Source organism: Phyllostomus discolor, chromosome 9 (genome assembly GCF_004126475.2).
Source record: "Phyllostomus discolor isolate MPI-MPIP mPhyDis1 chromosome 9, mPhyDis1.pri.v3, whole genome shotgun sequence".
Classification (NCBI taxonomy): Eukaryota; Metazoa; Chordata; class Mammalia; order Chiroptera; family Phyllostomidae; genus Phyllostomus; species Phyllostomus discolor.
Genome location: NC_040911.2, coordinates 43,586,444 through 43,606,925, shown reverse-complemented (window position 1 = coordinate 43,606,925; position 20,482 = coordinate 43,586,444). Strand labels below are relative to the sequence as shown.

The 20,482-nt window shown below is 39.2% G+C and overlaps 1 protein-coding gene across 8 annotated transcripts in view; it reads left to right on the top strand.

The window, feature by feature from the left end:
* The window catches only part of DLGAP1 (DLG associated protein 1), a 307,180-nt gene that overhangs the window by 34,356 nt on the left and 252,342 nt on the right, over positions 1–20,482 (top strand). The window contains exon 1 of one of the 8 annotated variants that reach the window (XM_036009263.1): positions 1,199–1,430. The exons of the other annotated variants lie outside the window; for them this stretch is intronic. Within the exon in view, the coding sequence (XP_035865156.1) occupies positions 1,380–1,430 (51 nt within the window). The 5' untranslated portion in view covers positions 1,199–1,379. Of the gene's footprint in view, positions 1–1,198; positions 1,431–20,482 lie in introns of those variants that run through there. 8 annotated transcript variants of the gene reach the window in all.

Below are 20,482 nucleotides of genomic sequence, written 5' to 3'. Positions count from 1 at the left end.
TTTTCAAACAGCACACTGTCTTCAAGATTCATTTGTGTTGTAGCATTCATTTATACTTTGTTTATTTTTAATGCCAAATAATAATTCGTTATTTGGCATTAAAAATAATGAATTTTTATTCAGCACACATTTTTTAATCCATTCATCAGTTGAAAGAAACTAAGGTTGTTTGTACTTGGGGGCTATTATGAATAATGATGCTATGAACATTTGTGTACAGATTATTATGTGGATACATGTTTTCATCTCCGGGATATATACCTAAGAGTGGAACTGCTGAGTCATATGGTAACTCAGTGTTTAACATTTTAAGGAAAAAATAAACTTACTTTTTCTTGATTATTTCTCGTTAAAGGTAGTCAGTCTTATTAATTCAGGAGAGGAGAATTTTAGGGTCTAGTTTTGCAGTGTGACAAAGACAAGAAAGTTTACAAGTCTTAGAGCTAAAATTGCTTTGCTCAGTCACGTTGTCCTTGTCTATTGATAAATAATAACCTAGGATGGGTCTTGCTGTTGTGATTGTACATTTTACTTGGAAAAGCTGGATTTTAATATATGCTGCCCACTCAAATTCTATGAGCTGAAACATCTGGGAGAGGAAGCTGCTACAGCTCCTTTGCCCATCTGGAAATGAGACATCCTTTAAGTAAACAAGATTTTTCTAGGGTATGTTCTGTGGAAGTCATTTATTTGTTAAGAAAGAAAATGTGTTTGCCAAAGGAATTTAAAATCATGTTTAATTCATTTGGAGAAAATTAATGAATTAGTAAACAATATGACTTTTTAAAAGAGAATTTTATGTCCAGAGGAAAGATATCCATTGCTGTTTTACTCCTGGATTCCTAAGGTCTCTCTCTTTATTACCTGCCTGAATGTTGTAGCCAATCTGTTCAAAATTGTGAAATGCATCTGTCTTTCCATCACTGGTCAGACAATCACAGGTGTTCTCTTTTATGAAAATTGCCGAAATTGCTTCCCCATGTGTATTTCTCCTTGACAGAATATACATTATCCACTATATGTGAATCAATAGCCTAAGAATCCACTGAGATAATGAAAAATAGCAATGTAATTTTGGTGGGACAGTGAGCATGCAGGGCATTATTCCTGCAAATGCTATGCAAAATTGCATGGGCTTAAAAACCTATACTAAATATTCACTTAAGTGATATTCTTTAGTGATAGGATTTGATTTCATTAGGTATTTCATATGAATAAAATGTACAGTTGCAATTCTAGAGTTGTGAGCCATGGCCAACCACTCCCCACCTCCCAAGTTCTGTGTTTACTGCCTTACTCACCCACTTTGCATCGGCAAATCATAGAGAGAAGCTAAATGCTCTCAGCTGCACCACACCAAATCAGAGCTGAGATGAATAATGAACTTAATTTTCCATAAAGACATTCTGTTTGGCATTTCAGCTAATAAGGTAAGCTAATGGTAATTCTGGTCTATGGAAAAGAAAATAGTCTTTTTGTATTTGATTTCTGTGCTAATTCATAATTCTTCTTTTAGCATGCTGGAGTTAATTTTATGTTTCACTATGTCTGTGAATTTGGGATGAGCAATTTTGTCAAAAGTACCCCCAATGCACCCTTTCCTTTGACTAGGCTGCTTATGGTACTAGAGGGGCTGAGGGAGAAATACAGCTTTTTAGTAAGAATGTCATCTATGTAATAATTTTTTATCATCTGTAGTGCAAAGTGAATTTAGCTAAACTAGCAGAATATTTAAATGTAGCAAAGGCAGACAAAATTATTTAAGCACTGCTTATCAAATATATTTAGCATTTAGCATGATATATTATACATTGATGTTGAATGTGCTCTAAAGAAAACAGAATGCATACATCGTGTTGGGTCCTGAGGCATTTCATATCTAAGTACATGTTATTCTAGAGAAGGTAGTACTTTCAGCTGCTAAAATTATTCCAGCTTTAGTTTAGTTGGGTTTTATTTTGTAAGATTGTGTTTTTAAAATAGCAGTATCCAGTAATATGAATTTTGGCTATTACTTTCTTATTTACCATGGCTGCAATGACTTCGGTTCATGTGGAAAATGCACTTGTTTGTTCACTGAAGTTCATGGAGTTAAAAACCATGAGACCTCTCTGAGACTTCCGTGGCTACTTCAGCGGTGCTTATTATGATCCAGTTTCCCAGCCTTTAACACAGGTTTTTATTTTAGTCAGACTGAAGCACAAATCTTTGTAACTAGCAAAAGCTTAGCAAGATGGGGAGGAAATTGTAATTATAATCTTTTCTTTCCTACAAGAATGGCAAAAATGAGAAATATGATTAAAATTTATATTCTCTGGGCTCGCTGCCATGTCACCTGAAAATTAGAGATTCTATTCTTTCAAACTAGGTGACCTCAAAAGGTATTTCTGAAGGTCTATTCAAAACATCCAAACTATGTGGGAAATTTTGGAGAAATGGGGAGGAAATGTTTCTTCTATTCCTACTATCTAATCTTCCCTTTCTGTCTTCCTGTGTGGGGAATAGGCTGTGGACACCTGATATTTTTGTTTTGTGGAAATCATTAAAAATCACAAGCAGACTTTTCTAGAAATGAAAGAACTTTTGTTGCCTCCCCCTTTAAATTGTTCACAATCTCTGTTATTCTCAAAAGTATAAACAAGACGTATGAGCACAAGTATTTAGCTACCACTAATGACTTCGTTCCACTTGAAAATCATCCATGCTCTACCAACAAATTTTAGCCATTTCTCTTGAACCCTCTCTAATTTAGTAAACCTATGAGAAGTAGGAGTGTGTCTTTTTAGTCTATCACAGTTCACTCCTAAGAACACCAAGACAGACATATGTTACCTCCTCATATGTTCAATTTCATGGCTATTTTCTGTTTGTAGAACTCTGTTGGAAGCTCAAATGTGGTGGATTGTTTTTGGATTTGTAATGTGTTTGTTTTCTTTTCCACTTTCCCCCCTTTCCCTCTCACATCTCTTTGCTCCAGACCATCCTGGCTGCCCCATGCCCTTTTTTGCTCCTTTACTTCTGATATTTTTTCCCATTTCCCTTCTCCCCAGTGTCATTGGTCCAGAACCCATGGAGTGCATCGTGTCCATTTTAAAGCTGGAAGAAACTAACTAGAAAACAAATTTTTTCGACCACCAAGTTGTTTTCTTCTATTTCCTGTCACTTGTAGGGTACAAAAGACTTGATACCAGCATGACATCCTAGCCATTATCACTGCCTAACACCAACCTAATGGTGTAAATCTGCAAGGCTATCTGACCAGCTTCCCTTTTATGATTCTTTTGTCCCCAGTGATCAACCCACTCATGCTTCAAGCTGAGATACACAGTTGCCAAATGCAAGTCGTGTATTAATTACAGACTCACATGTGAACTCCAAGTATTAATTAATGCAGAAAATCTAGAGAAAAGAGCACCACCACCTTTTCTTCTCTCTCTCTCTCTCTCTCTCTCTCTCTCTCTCTCTCACATGCACACACACACACACACACACACACACGCACACACTTAGCAAAGATCACAGAGCATCCATCCACTGAGGACAGTGGTAACTGAGACAGCAGCATGGTTACAGATGGCCCACCATCTAAGATGTTCTTGGCACTATGGCAAAGAGACCTGAGCAGAAGGCAGCAAACAGATTTGTTCTCAAATACATGGGAAGCCCATTCTTGGGGACAAGCAGAATTAAGTGGAGGAGGAGGAAAGATGAGAGAGGACTAAAATATCACTCAACTTGGTTATCATTGTTGGTGCTACCTAATTTAAGATCACAGGCTGGAGAACACAAGGATATCTGCATTATAAAAATGAAGGCATCGCTCCAAACCTATCAGCCCTGAAACTGGGCCTAGTGCCCTCCCCACCAGCCTCCTCATCCTGTGCTTCCTACCTCTCTCCATAGCACCACAGCCCGTCCATTTTCTTTCGGCCCAGAAACTCGGGAAAACCTTTATCATTTCCCCTCTAACTCACCTCACATTTTCCAGGGAAACTCATAGAAGTTTGTTGGATGAATGAGTAAGTGAGTGGAAAATCACCAAGTCTTATAAATTTTATTTCTATTCACTTCTCTCCATTCCCTCTGCCACTATCCTAGTTAAATCTCTCTGCTCTCCACCTAGAGTATTGTAAATATCTCCAAGTCATCTTCCTCCCCCTGTTTTTCCCTTACTACTGTCCATTGCATGGACAGTAGCCCAGATAACATTTCTAAACTAACATAGAATCACTAAATCTTCTGCATATAAATCCTTCAGTGATTCCTTCTTACCCTTGGGATAAGGTCCAAACTCCTAAACATGAGTTACAGGGTAAGACATAAGTGAGGACTGTTTCCTTCACAGCCTCCTTTGGTACCACACCCTCTGTCCGATGTTCACTTCAGCCATTCTAATCAACCTCTAACTTTCTCAAAGGTGCCGTGTTCTCATGTCCAGAGCCTTCGCATTACCTGCTTTTTCTTTTGTCTCTTCTCTCCATCCATCCCAAACTCCTCTCTTCCCTACTGGCCCCCCTTTCAACCTTCTGGTCTCTTCTGAAATGGCGCTTCCTCCAGGAAGCCTTCTTTGGCCATGTTTGAGTTCAGTACCTTCTCCCATTACATTCTCTTAGTGTCCATTAGTCTTTTATCATGTTTCTTCTATTTTATCTAGGACTGCCTATTTCACTAACCTATTAGTTCCACGAAGGAAGATATCCAGTCTTTTATTCATGGTTAGTAGCCATGATCAAGCAGGAAGTAAATTCTGTAGGAATGCATGAATAGATACTTGGACTCCCTAACAAGCTTTATCATCGTTTGTTTTGATGATGTTGCAGAAACTGAATGCAATGACTCTTTGTTACTTATTCCTGCAAAGTATTGTGATAAAGCAGTTCACATAAGTTCTTTCATCTTGTCCATATTCCCATTTCATAAATGAGACAACTGAGTCTCAAGTTGCCCTAAGTGACACTGTTTTTAAGAAGATTGCCCCTTGGCCTGCTAACTCCCAGAGCCATTCTCTCTATTCTCCACATGACCCATGTCTCCTTAGAACAAGAGAAATCTTAATCTTAAAAATGGATAGTGGATTGTATTTTAAAAAATCCTTGATTCATCATTGCCTACCTGTTCATTCGCTTTTTGCCCTCCAGCGGCGGTCTGCCCTGGGTGTACTTTTCCCTATTGTTCTTCTGAAAGTACCTTTCTTTGTACTGTATTCTTTACTCTTCAGCTTTCTTCTACAGCCCCTATGCCTCCAGGAGTTTTCTGCCTTTCTTGCTCTCTCCACAGTGAAAGTAGCTGGGCCTTACATTTCTGTTTCATTCCCATTGTCCTTTTCAACATTTTTTTCCTGGTTCTCCTCTATGATTACTCTTTCCACAGTGCTTTTGCCTGGGCTCTGTGAGCTCTTAATGTTTGTTAGCCACAGCCTGACGTCAGACTACTTAGGGGGCTTCCACTGGTCTTTCATGGGGGAAGCAAATTGCTACTTGTTCCCATCCAAGCACTTAATTAGTAGTGCTCTCTGTGGAAGAAATATCTGGAAATACAGTTAGAAAAGGGAAATGGAACATTTTCCAGAAATGGGAAATATGGGTTGTGATGGTCTTCAGGGTCCTTGAGATCCAAACTAACACATGTGGCATACAGTCTCAAAATGTGAGGGACAATACAGCATTATGTGAGGAGCAAAGCCTTTTGTGCTGACAGTCTTCAGTTTGAATCCTGTTTCTACCATTTCTCTATGTGACTTTGACTGAGTCAATTATCTCTGTAACACAGATAATAATGGTGCCTACCTCATAAAATGATACCTGGCAAAGAATCAGTATTGATTCAACATGCAGTAGTGTTGATGATTGTGGTATGTGCAAAATGGGTCAGAATATGGCCACATCCTAATCCCACTTAACAGTCAATGTTACTTACCTTCTATGGGAAATGTGACTTTGCAGGTGTGACTATGTTAATGATCTTGGGATGGGGACATTATCTTGGATTATCTGGGCAGGCACTAAACGATCACAAGTATCCCTGTAAAAGGGAGAAGGAGAGACTTGGCCACAGAAGAAGGCCATTGCAACTGTGGCAGCAGAGAGGTGCGAGGAGGCCATGCTGCTGTTCTGAAGTCGGGGGAAAGGGACTTGAGCCAGGAAGGGGGAGAAGGAACGCATCTCTCAGAGGTGGAAAAGGCAAGGAAATGGATTCTTCCGTAGAACTTCCAGAGGGGGCTCAGCTCTGCCGACACCTTGGTTTTAGTTCAGCAGACTGCTTTCAGACTTCTGGCCTCCAGAACTGTGAGTGAATAAATGCCAGTTGCTCTAAGCCACTAAGTGTGTGATAATTTGATAAAGCAGCCATAGGAAACTAGTATTGTGGTGACAGCTCTAGAAATGAAAGGTGACTCTGGTTGAGCTGATAATATAAGAAAGGCTGATGTGGGGGACAGAAAAGCCCTTTAAGTGTTAAATGTGCACCTGAGGGCACGGTTAGAGGTATCATAGCACCAGTGCCACGTGTTAGAGGTGCAGAGAGGATGGAAGGGTGAGGCCATATATGGGGATTTTAGGCAGAAAGAAAAGTAAAATCTTGTGGAGAAGGGAAGTACTAAATGGTGTCTGAGGGTGGGATGTGACAGTGGAGGGTGGCTGAGCAGATGGTGAATGCCTTCCCTGCTCAGGAAAGAAGAATCAGTTAAGAAGAAAGGCTCGTTGGCGAAATTTTCCTGGGTAGCCAGGCTTGCTGGGAAAGGGAGGAAATATAGATTTAGAAAAGATGACCTGTGTCCCAAAAACAAAAGCAGCCATTTCAATTGCTTTCAGCCATATGACTGATTTAAAAAATCATCCAAGAAAAGAAATTCTGAAAAACATGTGTTGTGTTTTAGATCAAGTTTAGATTATTAGCAGGAGACTGAGTGCCTCCATCTTAATCCGTTTCTAGCAGTGCCCAGAGAGGACTCCATCAAAGTGAAGCTTGTTTTGTCTGAACTCTCCATGTATTGCACTTAACTTGCTATTTCCTACAGAACGCACTCTGCCATTTCCCATGACCACGCCTCTGCATACACTATGTCCTCTGCTGTTATACCACCTTGCCCTGAGCCCAGCTGGCAAAGTGCACCCATCATTCAGGTATCTGGTCAAGTATGACCTCCTTGGGCCAACTTCCATGCTAATTGCACTGTCTAGTATGTGTTTTCTAGCAATTTCCATAGTTGATTGTAAACACAGTTGAGTATTTGTTACTCCCTCCCCTTCTCTAACCTCATCTCTCCCTCCAACAGACACAAAGATCCCTGAGGGCAAATATGAATCTATTGACACTTGTGTCTTCTGCCCCTAGAGTGTTCAATGTATCAGAAGCAGTCAATACAAGTGAATGGATGAATTGATTCACTGATCATATTTTGTGGGCAGAGTTATCATGAAATAAAGAAAATAATAAAGTTCATGAATCCTAGGTCAATATCTAAAGAAAATTAGCCTTCCCATCCTGATCTTTCAAAAACAAGAAGTTATAAAAGGAAGAACTGCTTCATGCATGGAACATGGATTAATTTCTTTATTATTTATTGTTTAGTTCAAATTTCAACTCAGTGTCTGAATTAGAATTTAAAAACAACTTTTCTATACTCCCAAAACTAATTTGGCATTTCTTTTATAAAACACATTTTTTTAACCAAGGCAAACTACAAAAGGAGAATAATAAAGTGCTATGTTAAATGCACACTGATTTATGTTCAAGTATAATAAGACTCCAGGCTGGTTTTTACCTACTGTATTGCACATTTGAGAAAAAATTGTCTAAGATTCATACTTTTTTCTTAAAAAATATACATTTGTCATGCTCAATGTAATATTTATAAATGAATGCTACTATCATAATTTTATTACAAAAATAAATAAGAGCAGCAGAAAACACCTCACATGCACATTTAAAAAAATTATCTGATGTGAATTAGCCACATCACTAATAAATTATCAAGTGATTAAATGTCTACAGCATCTACCCACAACAAGCAAGCAACTCAAAGGACTACTTGGAATGTCCAAGTCTCAGGAACAAGTTGGAAACTGCTTTATATTCCTTCCACTTCCATTTGAAGTATTTAGAAAATGTAGAATTACGTAGTTTACAACCTGGCTCTAAGAGTATACTCATTACTCATAATAAGTTCCTGCCCATTACTAAATAGGGTAATTGGTGGGCAGGGGTTAGGGGAGGGATTAAGTACAACCTTGCACTTCCCTCATATAGCAAACATGTGAAATTTGAACACTTCCTTTGTGGCCAAGGCACAGCACCAGGCATTGCAGGCCGTGCAAATACTGCGCATGCCCAGTTGCTGTGCTCTACAGTTTCTGAGAACTTCTAGTCACACTGTTTATAAACCACACAATGGAATATTTCTTAACAACTGAAAGACTCTGATGGGTGTGGTTAAAATTGATGAATTATTAAAAAGGAACAACTACCATTTAAGTATTCCCTTATCTCAAGTAGATTAGTTGTATTTTACTAGCTTATATTACTCTGTATTTAAGTCCTGTGCTTGCGGCAGGAGAATAAATTTGTTGGGCTAAAACACCAGGAAGACTGGGCTTTTTACCCAATCACTCAAGCTTTCTTACCACAGAGGGTTAACTATTATTCTAACACAGTTTCTGTCTTTCTTGCTTGTTCTCTGTCTCCCTTTTGCCTCCCTCCCTCCCCTGCCCATGGTTTTAATTCCATGGCTCCATCCCAAACTACATATTTTTAAATCACTAAGAAATTAGATGTTATCAATTAATAATGTACTACTGGTTTAAAAAATTGGTCTTTTTTCCAAACTACCACAGAATTTGGAGAGAAATAAAAATGTTTAGTGCAGTCACCAGTGCATGTGACTTTGATAATCTGAGCTATTTTGCTTTCTCAATTATAAATTTTGTCTACATTTTTAAATTTTCAGTGTTTTAGAAATTTTATTTATAAAGGTGATACATTTGTATTAAGTAGGAGATTAATGATGTCAGTTGTTGACAAAATTAATGTGTTTACACCTGAGTTGAAAATCACATGCAAACACAGCTGAAAGGAGTCATAAAAGGGAATATATGTAAGTAGCACCTTATGTCTAAATGCTTCATTTTTATAAAAGGAAATAAGCACTCTGTTATCGAGGAGGAAACCTAATTCATTACAGTGAAGGCTTAAACATAAAAGGAAAGGAAGAAGGAATATAACATATGTTTGGATTTCCAATCCTGTTACATCATGATACCACAGCTGGAAAGAAGATGGAAAACACATTTTAAAGGCCTAGACCATATGTGCAGCTCCCCCGCAATCCCTGTGCCATTTTACTAACACACTTTGTCACATGGAGCAGTGGACCTAATGAAAGGCTAAATCTTGCCTTTGTGTTAGGATTTGATTAATTTTTTCTCTCATTGCAAGTTCTCCTATAGCCAACCCCAGGACCTTGAGAGCTCGCTCCATTGTTCATTATTAGTATTTATCACTTTTACAGAATGCCAAAGGGTGCTCAAAACTATGCCATGCTAGTCAAAAGAAAACAAACTCCCTGCTCTTGGATCCAGACCATTAAAAGCATTTACACAATCGAGGAAAAGGAAAATACAGTTGTGATAAAGCATTGTGTCCAGTGGGAGGGCCACTTAGGCTATCTCTGAGAGGCAGATTCCGAGGGGAGAAGGAAGAATGGGTGATTAAGAATTCTTTCTCCATCTTAACTTGACCACTCATTGTGACAGCTTCAGGTCAGCAGGCCACCTCAGAGCAGGAGAAGGTGCAAGCCCAAAACAGAGCTAGCCAGGTATTCGAGTGACATAATGGGATTGATGAAGAGTACAGTTCTTTCTCAGTGGGCAAATACCATTCACCTGCCATCTGTGTAATAGCATTCAGAGTCAGGAGAGTGCCTGAAGAAGGAAGGAACAGAGTCTAATCCCATTACTTTTTGTGAGCACTCAGAGAAAACTTCTAAAAGAACTGAGGATAAAAATGTTGCATAGTGCTGACATGCACCTTTGCCCTTACACGGACTTGATTTCCTCTTTCATATTAGCCAATAAATGCAATTTCCTGCTAAAACATGTTTTTTTCATAAATAAAATCAGTAAGATTATGAGATAGGTGTATTTTTCAGTGGTGGGAAAGTGATGCATTTGGTTTCATTTCCTCCTGGTGTCATAATCCTTTGCCATCAGCCATGCTACCAAGCTTGGAACACTGATTTTAATATTTCATACTCTAGTTGACTACAGTTCTCCTGTGTATGTACTTGGTTTGAAATTTTGGGTGACAGTGTATTTTCAGCTCAACCTATTTTAATTCTTATCCTAGACTCTGTGGAATCATATGACAGCAGATTTAAGGCTAATATTAATCACTTATTTTTGGCAGGTTGGCATAAATATTACTAAATAAGTCTATAAAGACAGGTAAAATATACTCAAAATTATTTTTGTATTTTATTGTGTAGCCACAGTACCTGCAACGTAGCAGGCCTTCAATAAATAGTTGACAAAAGAATGACGGGGGAAAGTACATAATTAGGTGAAAGAAGGAAAAAAATCTTCCTGTGCAACTATGAAAAACTCTTTCCAACCATTAAATTAATTACAGTGACCAAAAAGTAAAGCTCAGCTGATGTGTGTGTGTGTGTGTGTGTGTGTGTGTGTGTGTGTCTATAAAATTCAATGATTGGGATTGGTTCCAAATAGCTGTAAGTTATATGTTAGAAAGGAGAATAATTTACATGAAGTCCTCATAACATAAAACTTGCCTTCCTTACATAATATAAATGGTAAATGTGGCATTAGAATTCTGTTTCTTTCTCCAAAGGATATTTTTTTAAAAGCACCCACAAATGTCATCCCATCTATTTTTAAGCAGAGTGCTGCTGGATAAACAGCTGAATCGTCTAAACCCAATGGGAAAATTCAAAGTTTAAATAAGCTGTTTTATCTCATTGAAAGTAAGTGGTGCCGACTGACACAGAAGAACATATGGGTTTTTGCATTTCAGTTACATGCACATTTCTTAATTTTGAATATAAAATTCTAGCCCAAGCTGAAAAAGTAGAAAAACAAAATATATACTTTAGTAATAACGGTTCTACTTTCTAATTCTCCTACCCAACACTGACTGATTTCCGTCTATAACTTCTTCCTTGGGTTTTCTTTGCCAGTGACAGAGGAGGCTCTGTAAATTGAGACCATGTGAAGATAACATGAATTCTAAAAGACCTATACTCACTACAGGTTTTCAGTCTCTCCACAGAGTTCATCTTTTTTTAATAAAAATGGGTTTGGGTTTCTCCACAGAAATCATTTTTTAATAACATGTATATATGTTAATTCTGAAAAAAAATGCAAACAGTGCCCAATGGTATAGAGTCAGAAGGAAAAGCCCCTGCTGCCCAGTCCCCACATTCCTGCTTTCTAGAGGTCACCACCACTTTCTCGTTTCAACATTCTCCTTCTGACAGTTTCTGCATGTCCTCGCACACAGAAATATATGCTATATGTGTGTGTGTGTGTGTATACACATATAGATATATAAGCACATTTTCTTCTTTTTCAAAAAGCTGGTATCATAACATAAATACAACTCAGCACTTGGCCCTTTTACTTCAGTACATATTGGTCTTTCAGTGCCAGAACATGGAGATCCACCCCCCTCTTTTTAATAGCTATGAAGTGCTTCACTATATGGGAGTATTCATTCAGTCACCAAATGTTTCCTGCTCATCTTCCATGTGTCGGGCACAATTCCAGGCACTGAAAATTCAGAAGTGAACAGAACAAAATCCCTGCCTTCATAAAGACCACATTCTACAACATTTTAGCATCGCATATGGAGGAACTAGCATATTAACACTACACATTGAAGGGCGTTTTCAGTACCATGTTTTATCTTTTACAAAGAATCCTATAATGAATCACCTAGTAAATAAATCTTTATACCAATTTATCAGTTGAATAAATTACTGATATTATTTTTATATATTTAGTCTTTCAATGTTTTCTTTATATTGTCAACCTCTTGAGAAATAAAGTGAATTTTTATTGTTAATTAAATGAACGTAATAACAGAATTTTTACATTGAGGTACTCTATCTTTTGTAAATACACACATTCAAGTGACTTACATTAAGATTGTACCTGAACTGAATCCTCCTAAACTAGCCTATGATAATTCTCCAAAGGTAATAAAGTCAGATGCCTGAGTTTTCCTCTACTTACATTGATTACATGTGCTAGAAACTTCTATTTAAATATTCCATGAACCCAAATGCCTCCCAGACACAATTTTTTAAATTATATTTTACTGACTATGCTATTACAGTTGTCCTGATTTTCCCCCTTTGCCCCAACCACCCAGCACCCCCTACTCCCTCAGCCAGTTGGCCCACCATTGTTCATGTTCATGAATCACGTGTATAAGTTCTTTGGCAACTCCATTTCCTGTACTGTACTTTACATCCCCATGGCTATTCTGTGACTACCAATTTATACTTCTTAATCTCCTCACCTCTTCACCCATCCCCCCACACCCTCCTCCCATTCCACAACCATCAAAACACTCTCAGTATCCATGATTATATGTATCAGCTCTTCTTGTTTGCTTAGTTTGATTTTTAGATTCAATTGTTGATAGATATGTATTTATTACCATTTTTTCATAGTTTTGATCTTCTCAAATAAGTCCATTTAAAATTTCATATAATAATTTGGTGATGATGAACTCCTTTAGTTTTTTTCTTATATGGGAAGTACTTTATCTGCCCTTCGATTCTAAATGGTAGCTTTGCTGGGTAAAGCAATCTTGGCCGTAGGTCCCCACTTCATGATTTTGAATATTTCTTGCCAGTCCCTTCTAGCCTGCAAAGTTTCTTTTGAGAAATCAGCGGACAGTCTTTTGGGTACTCCCCTGTAGCTAACTAAATGTTTTTCTCTTGCAACTTTTAAGATTATCTTTGTCTTTAACTTTTGGCATTTTAATCACAATGTGTCTTGGAGTGGGCCATCTTGTTCCGGGACTCTGTGTGCTTCCTGGATTTGCATGCCTGTTTCCTTCACCAAATTAGGGAAGTTTTCTTTCATTATTTTTTCAAAGAGATTTCCAATTTCTTGCTCTTTCTCTTTTCCTTCTGGCACCCCTGTGCTGTGAATGTTGGACCTCTTGAAGTTGTCCCAGATACTGTTTATACTATTCTCATTATATATATATATATGTCTTTTTTCTTGATGTTGTTCTGATTAGTTGTTTTCGCTTTCTTGTGTTCCAAATTACTGATTTGATTCTCGGCTCATTCACTCTACTATTGTTTCTCTATAAACTGTTCTTTATTTCAATTAGTGTATCCTTTATTTCTGACTGGATATTTTCTATGCAGCTGAGGTCCTCACTAAGTTCCTTGAGCATCCTTGCAACCAGTGTCTTGAACTTTGCATCTGATAGATTGTTTATCTTCATTTCATTTAGCTGTTTTTCTGCAGTTTTGAACTGTTCTTTCACTTGGGCCATGTGTCTTTGTCTGCTTAATTTGGCAGCCTCCCTGTGTTTGTTTCTATGTATTAGGTAGAGCTGCTTTGACTCCATGTCTTGGTAGTGTGGCTTATTATAGTGGGTGTCCTGTAGGGTCCCATGACACATCCTCCCCTAGTACCCAAGCTGGGTATTTGAAATGGGCCCTTTGTGCAGGCTGAGTACATCCTCCTCTTGTAGTTGAGATTTCATTGCTGTTGACAGTTCAATGGGAGGGATTTACCTCGGCCAGTCAGCTGCAAGGACTTGCCGTGACCACTGACCACCACCCTCTGCCCTCCATGGAGGGTCAGCTGTGCAAAGGCAGGATGGTGGTGCTCTGAAATGGTCTCTAGCTGCCCCATGGGTATGCAGGCTCTGGGGTTTCCCGGTTGGTGCAGGGCAAAGTCAACCCCCACCTGTGTTTTGTCCTGGGGCCATCCTGCCTGAGTTATAAAGCAATCTGAGATGGCTGCTACTTGTGCTGGGCTTGAAGATTCCCAGGCAAAGCCAAGCTATGAATTTAGGCTGGCTGACACTCACTGAGGACAGATGTTGCTTGTTTGAGAGGATTTAGGAAGTTGTGAAGCTGGAGCCAAGACCAGCCATTCATATGGAAAAGCAGCTTGGGTGGGCCCATAAGTTGGTTGGGGCAGAGCCTCAGAGGATCTCCAGTGCAGGGCAAACACTGTTAGCCAGGTTGATGGAGTCTCAGATATGGCACCAGCTTACTGGCTCTGTGCGGGGAGAGTTCAGAAATGGGACTATGCCCTCTGCTCACCTTGATGCCAGACACTTCAGTTTCCCACTGTATACCACTGGTGCCTTTCAAGTTATTGCCCCAGTGCTGGAACTCAGAGGGAATGAATCTGAGTAGGTGAGTCTGTGTGTGGGTTCTTTAAGAGGAACTGCTTGGGGCTCCAGCAGTTTCATCCACTGGCTCAATTCCCACTGGTTTTTGCAGCCAGAAGTTGTAGGAACATATCTTCCTGGCACTGGAACCCTGGGCTGGGGTGCCTGGTGTGGGGCTGGGACTCCTTGCTCCCAAGATATGATATCCCTCCCGAACTTTTATCCACCACACAATGTGGGACCAGCCTGTTGCCTGTCTGCTTCCTCTTACCAGTCTGGACGGATGTGGTTTCTTTAATTCTGTAGTTGTCAGACTTCCTTTCAACTTGATTTCTGATGGTTATGAGTGATGGTTGTTCTATACTTCAATTATATTTTGATGTGGTTTTGGGAGGAGGCAAGTGTGTCTGCCTACACTGCCATCTTGATTAGAAATCTCCAAGACACAGTTTTCATATCTCCTTTTGATTTCTGCATAACATAAGAACAAAAGGAAAGATGTTTTGTAAACTAAAACAAAGCAAATAAATGTATTTCTCCTTTCATATAAAATTCAAGAAAATTATACTTTCAATTGTTACTTAAGTGTTTTTTGTTCAGAAAGCCATCCCTGAAAAACACCTAAACAGGGAAATCACTCATAAGTTTCTTTTGCCTCTATGCCCATGTATTTATTACCATTGAAATCAGGTCAAAATTTATATTCAGCATCACCTTGGATGGAAGAGGAGAAGAAATTCAAGTTGCCACATTGATGGGTATACAAGGAGGAAAGTCTCCCCCCTCTACCTCAGTGGTTGGAAGGACACTGAGATACCCCTGCCTTAGCCTTCTCCTACCCTACCATGTCTCACGACCCCTAGAACACATGCTCCCTGTTCCAGACTTCCGGTGTTACTGGGGACACCTGGTTGCTTTGGGAGCAACTTACATTTTTTCTCATTTAAGAATTATGTTTCCCTAAAAAACGTTCCCTCTGGACATTCTGAAACAAAACAGTTTATTTTGCTTTGTTCTGGATGTTGTCCAAATCTGTCTTGGGGAAAAAGAAAACAATTCCTTTTTGTCAAATAGGATATTATGAGGGACACTTAATTTAATGCTTTTGTATTAACTCAGAATTTTTCACTCTGCACAAACAATTGCAAACTTGAGTGCAAAGTAAGTGCCCACTTGCCCAGCTGCAGCAAGCGTGTGTGACTGCAGAAGCCAGCATCATTACAAGGAAGCATGAATATCTGAAGAACCCAAATCAGGTCAGCTTGACTCATCACCAAAAGGATAAAGAAAGGAAAAAAAGACCAGAACAAGTCTTTCTCAAATGAAATGCATCTGCATAGTTAGTGTTGGTGGGTAGTTCACAATGTAATAAGGCAAATGAATATGAAGTACGTGTATGTGTTCATGTGTGTGTGTGAGAGAGAGAGAAGACTAAAGAATTCCAGCCAATTTTTTGGCGATAGAAGAAATAATGGAGTGAGCAAAGGTTCTTTTACATCCAAATGTAATCGGTTATTATCCTGAGTGAGACATTCTTACCTCATTACAGTTTTTACTGAGAAAGTTGGCATAGCAGGTTCATGATATAAAATGCAAGGCATGTGACACAGACCTAATTTTACAGGCCAGCGCCACTTTCATGTCTCTGCTACTTTGCTTCATTTGTACAGATTTCCTGAGTGAAACCAGGAAAGGCATAGGCTTGACACAAAGTGTGAGTCCCCAAAGATTGCATTTCTGTCATGGTTCTTCCTTTCTACGCAGAAGCCACCCTTTATTTTTGTGTTTAATATCTCCATTCAGGGAGATCAAATCAGTTTTGCAAAGTTTGAAAAGTATTCATACGGAGTGATCATGTTTTTATTTTGTTGAGTTCGGTGGAGAGTTACAATGTGATAAAGCTGAAAGCACACTGGCTCAAGAGAGATGAGATCTAATTTCTAGTCAAATTCCACCCCCTATTAGCCATACAAACTGTAATTTACATTCTGAGTGTCTGTTTCTTCATTTGTAGATAAGGGGTTGACATTTACCAAAGCTTGATGTGAGGAGATTTCATGTGAAGAAAAGGAATTGAATTTGATAAACTCAGTGATGTACTCAGACATCTGAAATCTTAGGTGCTCATGTGGATGGCAGCTCTCTAAACGGGCAGTTCAATACAGAGCATATCCCAACCTCTTCCCCCTTGGAGCCCTCTTCCACAGAGCAGTTCTACAATGACTGACCCATAAAATGTGGCTGGAATCCGCTGGGTGGGGTGACAGTCTTAGGATTCTGCCTGACTGGCCCTGCCATAGTCTGGTAATGGGGCTCTCTGGACCTGGTGGAGTTCCATTGACCCTGCTGTGGGATGTGGTTGCGGTTCCCTAAAAATCTCCACAGAGACATCCAACTGCAGCTCTCTGGAGGCCACCAAAGACTGTGCTCTGGATGCTGGCTATGTGTCCACCATCCAAAACCACCGCCATGACACTGAACCCCCCACCAGCCCCTTCACACTCAGGGGACCTCCTGCCCTATTCTGCTGAGGCCCGCCTACTTGCCCACATCAGATACCACGTCTCTTCCCTGCCGCTGGTGAAAGGAAATCCAGGACTAAAGGTTCCCATGCTTACTTCTGAATTGATGGACAAATCAGGTATAACTCAGGCAGTGTAATGACAGATTTAGTGAGCAGTTTTATTTTATTTATTTGATTTTATACTCTCCTTGGAACTGGGAATATGGACATGAATAAGACATAGTCTCAGCCAGATGAATGACATCACCTCTTCTCTCAAGTGGCTTACGGATTGGTGGGTGAGACAGATTTGTAAACAATTGGTTTTAAAATAATGTGATGTGTTACATTAGTAGTGTGTGCCAGTTGTTGGAATAAATCTTTTTTTTTTCCAGCTTAGCTCTATATTTTTTCTATTAAAGCAGGTCATTATGGAAGTATTGGACTTTTAGGCTGTAATGATCAGCCTCTGAAATTTCTATTTATTTCACATGGTGTTATATTTTACATGACTGTAGATTTTTTGGTTCATTTGTCAACAAGAAGCAAAAGTTTCACAATTTACTTTCTTGCTCTTAAAAACATGACAATTGAATTGATGCGCCATGACACTCTGTTAAGGCACTGAGTGCAAAGCCAGGCTCACTCTGCTTGAATGGACTTTGTGAGCCTCCCGAATAGCTGGTTAGAGAGCTGGCATTTATACTTAGGTCTGTGACCCAATCTAACTCCTTAGAAGAATAAATGAAACACATACAGCTCGCAACTGAAGAGGACCTGCATACCAGTGAGCTCTGCAGCGCCCCTGCCTGTCCCTGGAGTCTCACACCCACTACCCTAGAAGCTGCCTTCAAGTTTCCATCTGTGATGGTTAGTTCTATGTGGCCACCTGGCTAGGCTACAGGACCCAGTTATTTAATTAAACACTAACATAGGTGTCACTGTGCAAGAACATATGTTCTTTTGTACAGTGATCAATACCTATAGTACATATGATCAATTTTGTACATATGATCAATACCTATAGTCAGTTGACTCTAAATCTAATCTCCTCTAATCTAAAGGAGATTACCCTACATAATGTATGTGGGCCTCATCCAATCAGCTGAAAGTTCTAAGAACAAAGCTTAGGCTTCCCTGAACAGAAGAAATTTTGCTACAAGAATATCTTGAACTTCAGCCCCTTCCTGAGTTTTTGGCCTACCAGCGTGTCCCAGATTCTACGCTCACCACCACCTGTCCCCAGTCATGTGAGCCAGTCCTTAAAACAAATCTCTGTTTTTTCTTTTCTGCTCTGAGAGCCTTTACTGGTCCACCTCCTCTTACACACAGACCCATGAAGAGTCCCTCAAGTGCACTAACCCTCCTTACCTCAAAGCCCTCCCACCCCCAGGGTGAAAAGGCCTAGGAGCTATCTTGTAATTCATCACAATTCAGCTCTGTTATAAATTAAATATAACAGAGCTGTAGGGGCTGACCCATATGGAAATTTAGTCATCACTTATGACATGATTTCTACAAGAAAATAGCATCTGAATTCCAAAAAACAAGTTTTTTTGTATCATACACATACATATATATATGTATAATTTTATATCATCTTTACCCTTATAGCAGGCCCCTGAAGTACATGTTACTGTCCCCATTTGCTGTTTGAAATTAATATTAAAAGATATTAAGGTAACTGGGCCAAAATCACATGTCTGGTAAGAAATAGATTTAGATTTGGACACAAATGTAACTGACTCCAAAATCTATGCTGTATTCATTGCACAATGCTGCTTCCATATAAGTGAAAACCTACAGAAGTGAGAATTACATGGTGGAAAATATTCCACTTTCTTCTGTGCTACTTTTGTAGGTGTGCTGTATGGAGAAGGATTTAAACATTACCTGATGTTTATTAAAGACTTACTATGTGCCAACCTCTTGTTTTAAAGATTTCTTAAATGAAATGTCTAGGTTTAATTATACATTATTTCTACAGTTGAGCATTTTGAAATTCTAAAATGTATTATTACTAGTGATTTTTGTCCCAGTCCATGTACTTTTGTTGTAGACATTTAATGTCCTCCCACTCCTCAATGATAGATGTTTTATTTTGACACCTAATTTTGACATCATTAATTAGAATAAAAAGATACACTTGTAAGGTGAATGAAAGCCTTTTTTAATTACTTAATTTATTCAGTGAGTTAGTTTAGTTTTTTTAATATTTTGAACCCCTGCATCCTGAGACTGGTACATAAGACATGCAAATTCATTCAACATCACTTGGTACCCAGCCAGCAGACCCACTTCATCTGGTCAGCATCTCTAATTCTGGCCAGAGTGCTCTCCAACTTGGGCTACAGGGGCCCATTCAAAAAGACACTTCTATGTGTCCTCACACTGAAGTTAGAGAGCTCTTAAGAAATATTCTTCTACACAAATACAATCAGTAAAATAAAGGTAACTCAGCTGAAGAAGTATTACGTTAGGGTCTCAAAGCTATTCATTCAGCAAGAATACATTAAGCATTTGCTTTACAGAAGGGACTTCGAGGAAAATGAAGACGAATAACATTGTCTCTGATTAATAATGAATTTGGCAGAGCTCTGTGCTGGATGTTCTAAAAGCAGTGCTTTTCAAACCAATGGTTGCAACCAATTAGTGACCAGTGAAATCAATTCAGTGGGTCATGAACAACATTATTTTTAATTAAATAGAATACAATAGAAGAAAATGGAAAAGAAGATAGAGTACATAGCACATCTTTCTTTCTTTCAGTTGCATGTGTGCATATACTGCTTTCCAAAGTAAGATGTATTTCTCACTGTGAAATGTAGTCACAAACTATTTAGAAGCTATCACTCTAGAGAGAGAGAAAAAAGAAGAAAAAAGCCTTGCTCTCAAGAAGCTTGCATCTTGCTGGGAAGATAAAGCTAATTAATGAATGGCAGAAGTCTTTGTATAAAGCAGTTAATGACTAAGTGATAGAAATCAACGTTGCTAATTTAATGTCCCAGTGGGATTAAAGCCTAGGAAAAATCACTGTGATAATTTTCACTCTTTCCTTATTGAACAGCTTTCTTCACTCAGTTTCTAGGGCAACAATACCTCACTGATCCTTTTCAGACTGGTAGCTGGTTTCTTCTTACCTCCCCATCACCTGAGGTTGAATCAGTGCCCAACAGGCACAGCTCTTGGCCATTTCTCTCTTCTACCAACACTCATTTCTTAGGTCACCTCATTCATTCTCAGAGCTCTAAATGCCACATGGATATCCACATTTCTTTTTCCAGTGCAGAATGCCTGAACTCCCAGACTTGTATATCCAGGTCCCTATCCAACTTCTCTATGTAGATGTCTCAATGGCATTTCAAACTCAGTACGTCCCAAACTGAACACCTAATCCTTGTCCCCTAGTCTGAGCCTCCCAAGACCCCCTCACCTCAGTTAATGGGAACTCAGTCTTTCCAGTTGATCAGGCTAGAAACCTTGAAGTTGTCATCCTTGACTCCTTTCTTTCTCTCAAGCCCACATTCAGATCATCATTAAGTAAACCATTGGCCCTATCTTCTCCCCACCCCCAGCGCTACCACCACTCCCCACCTT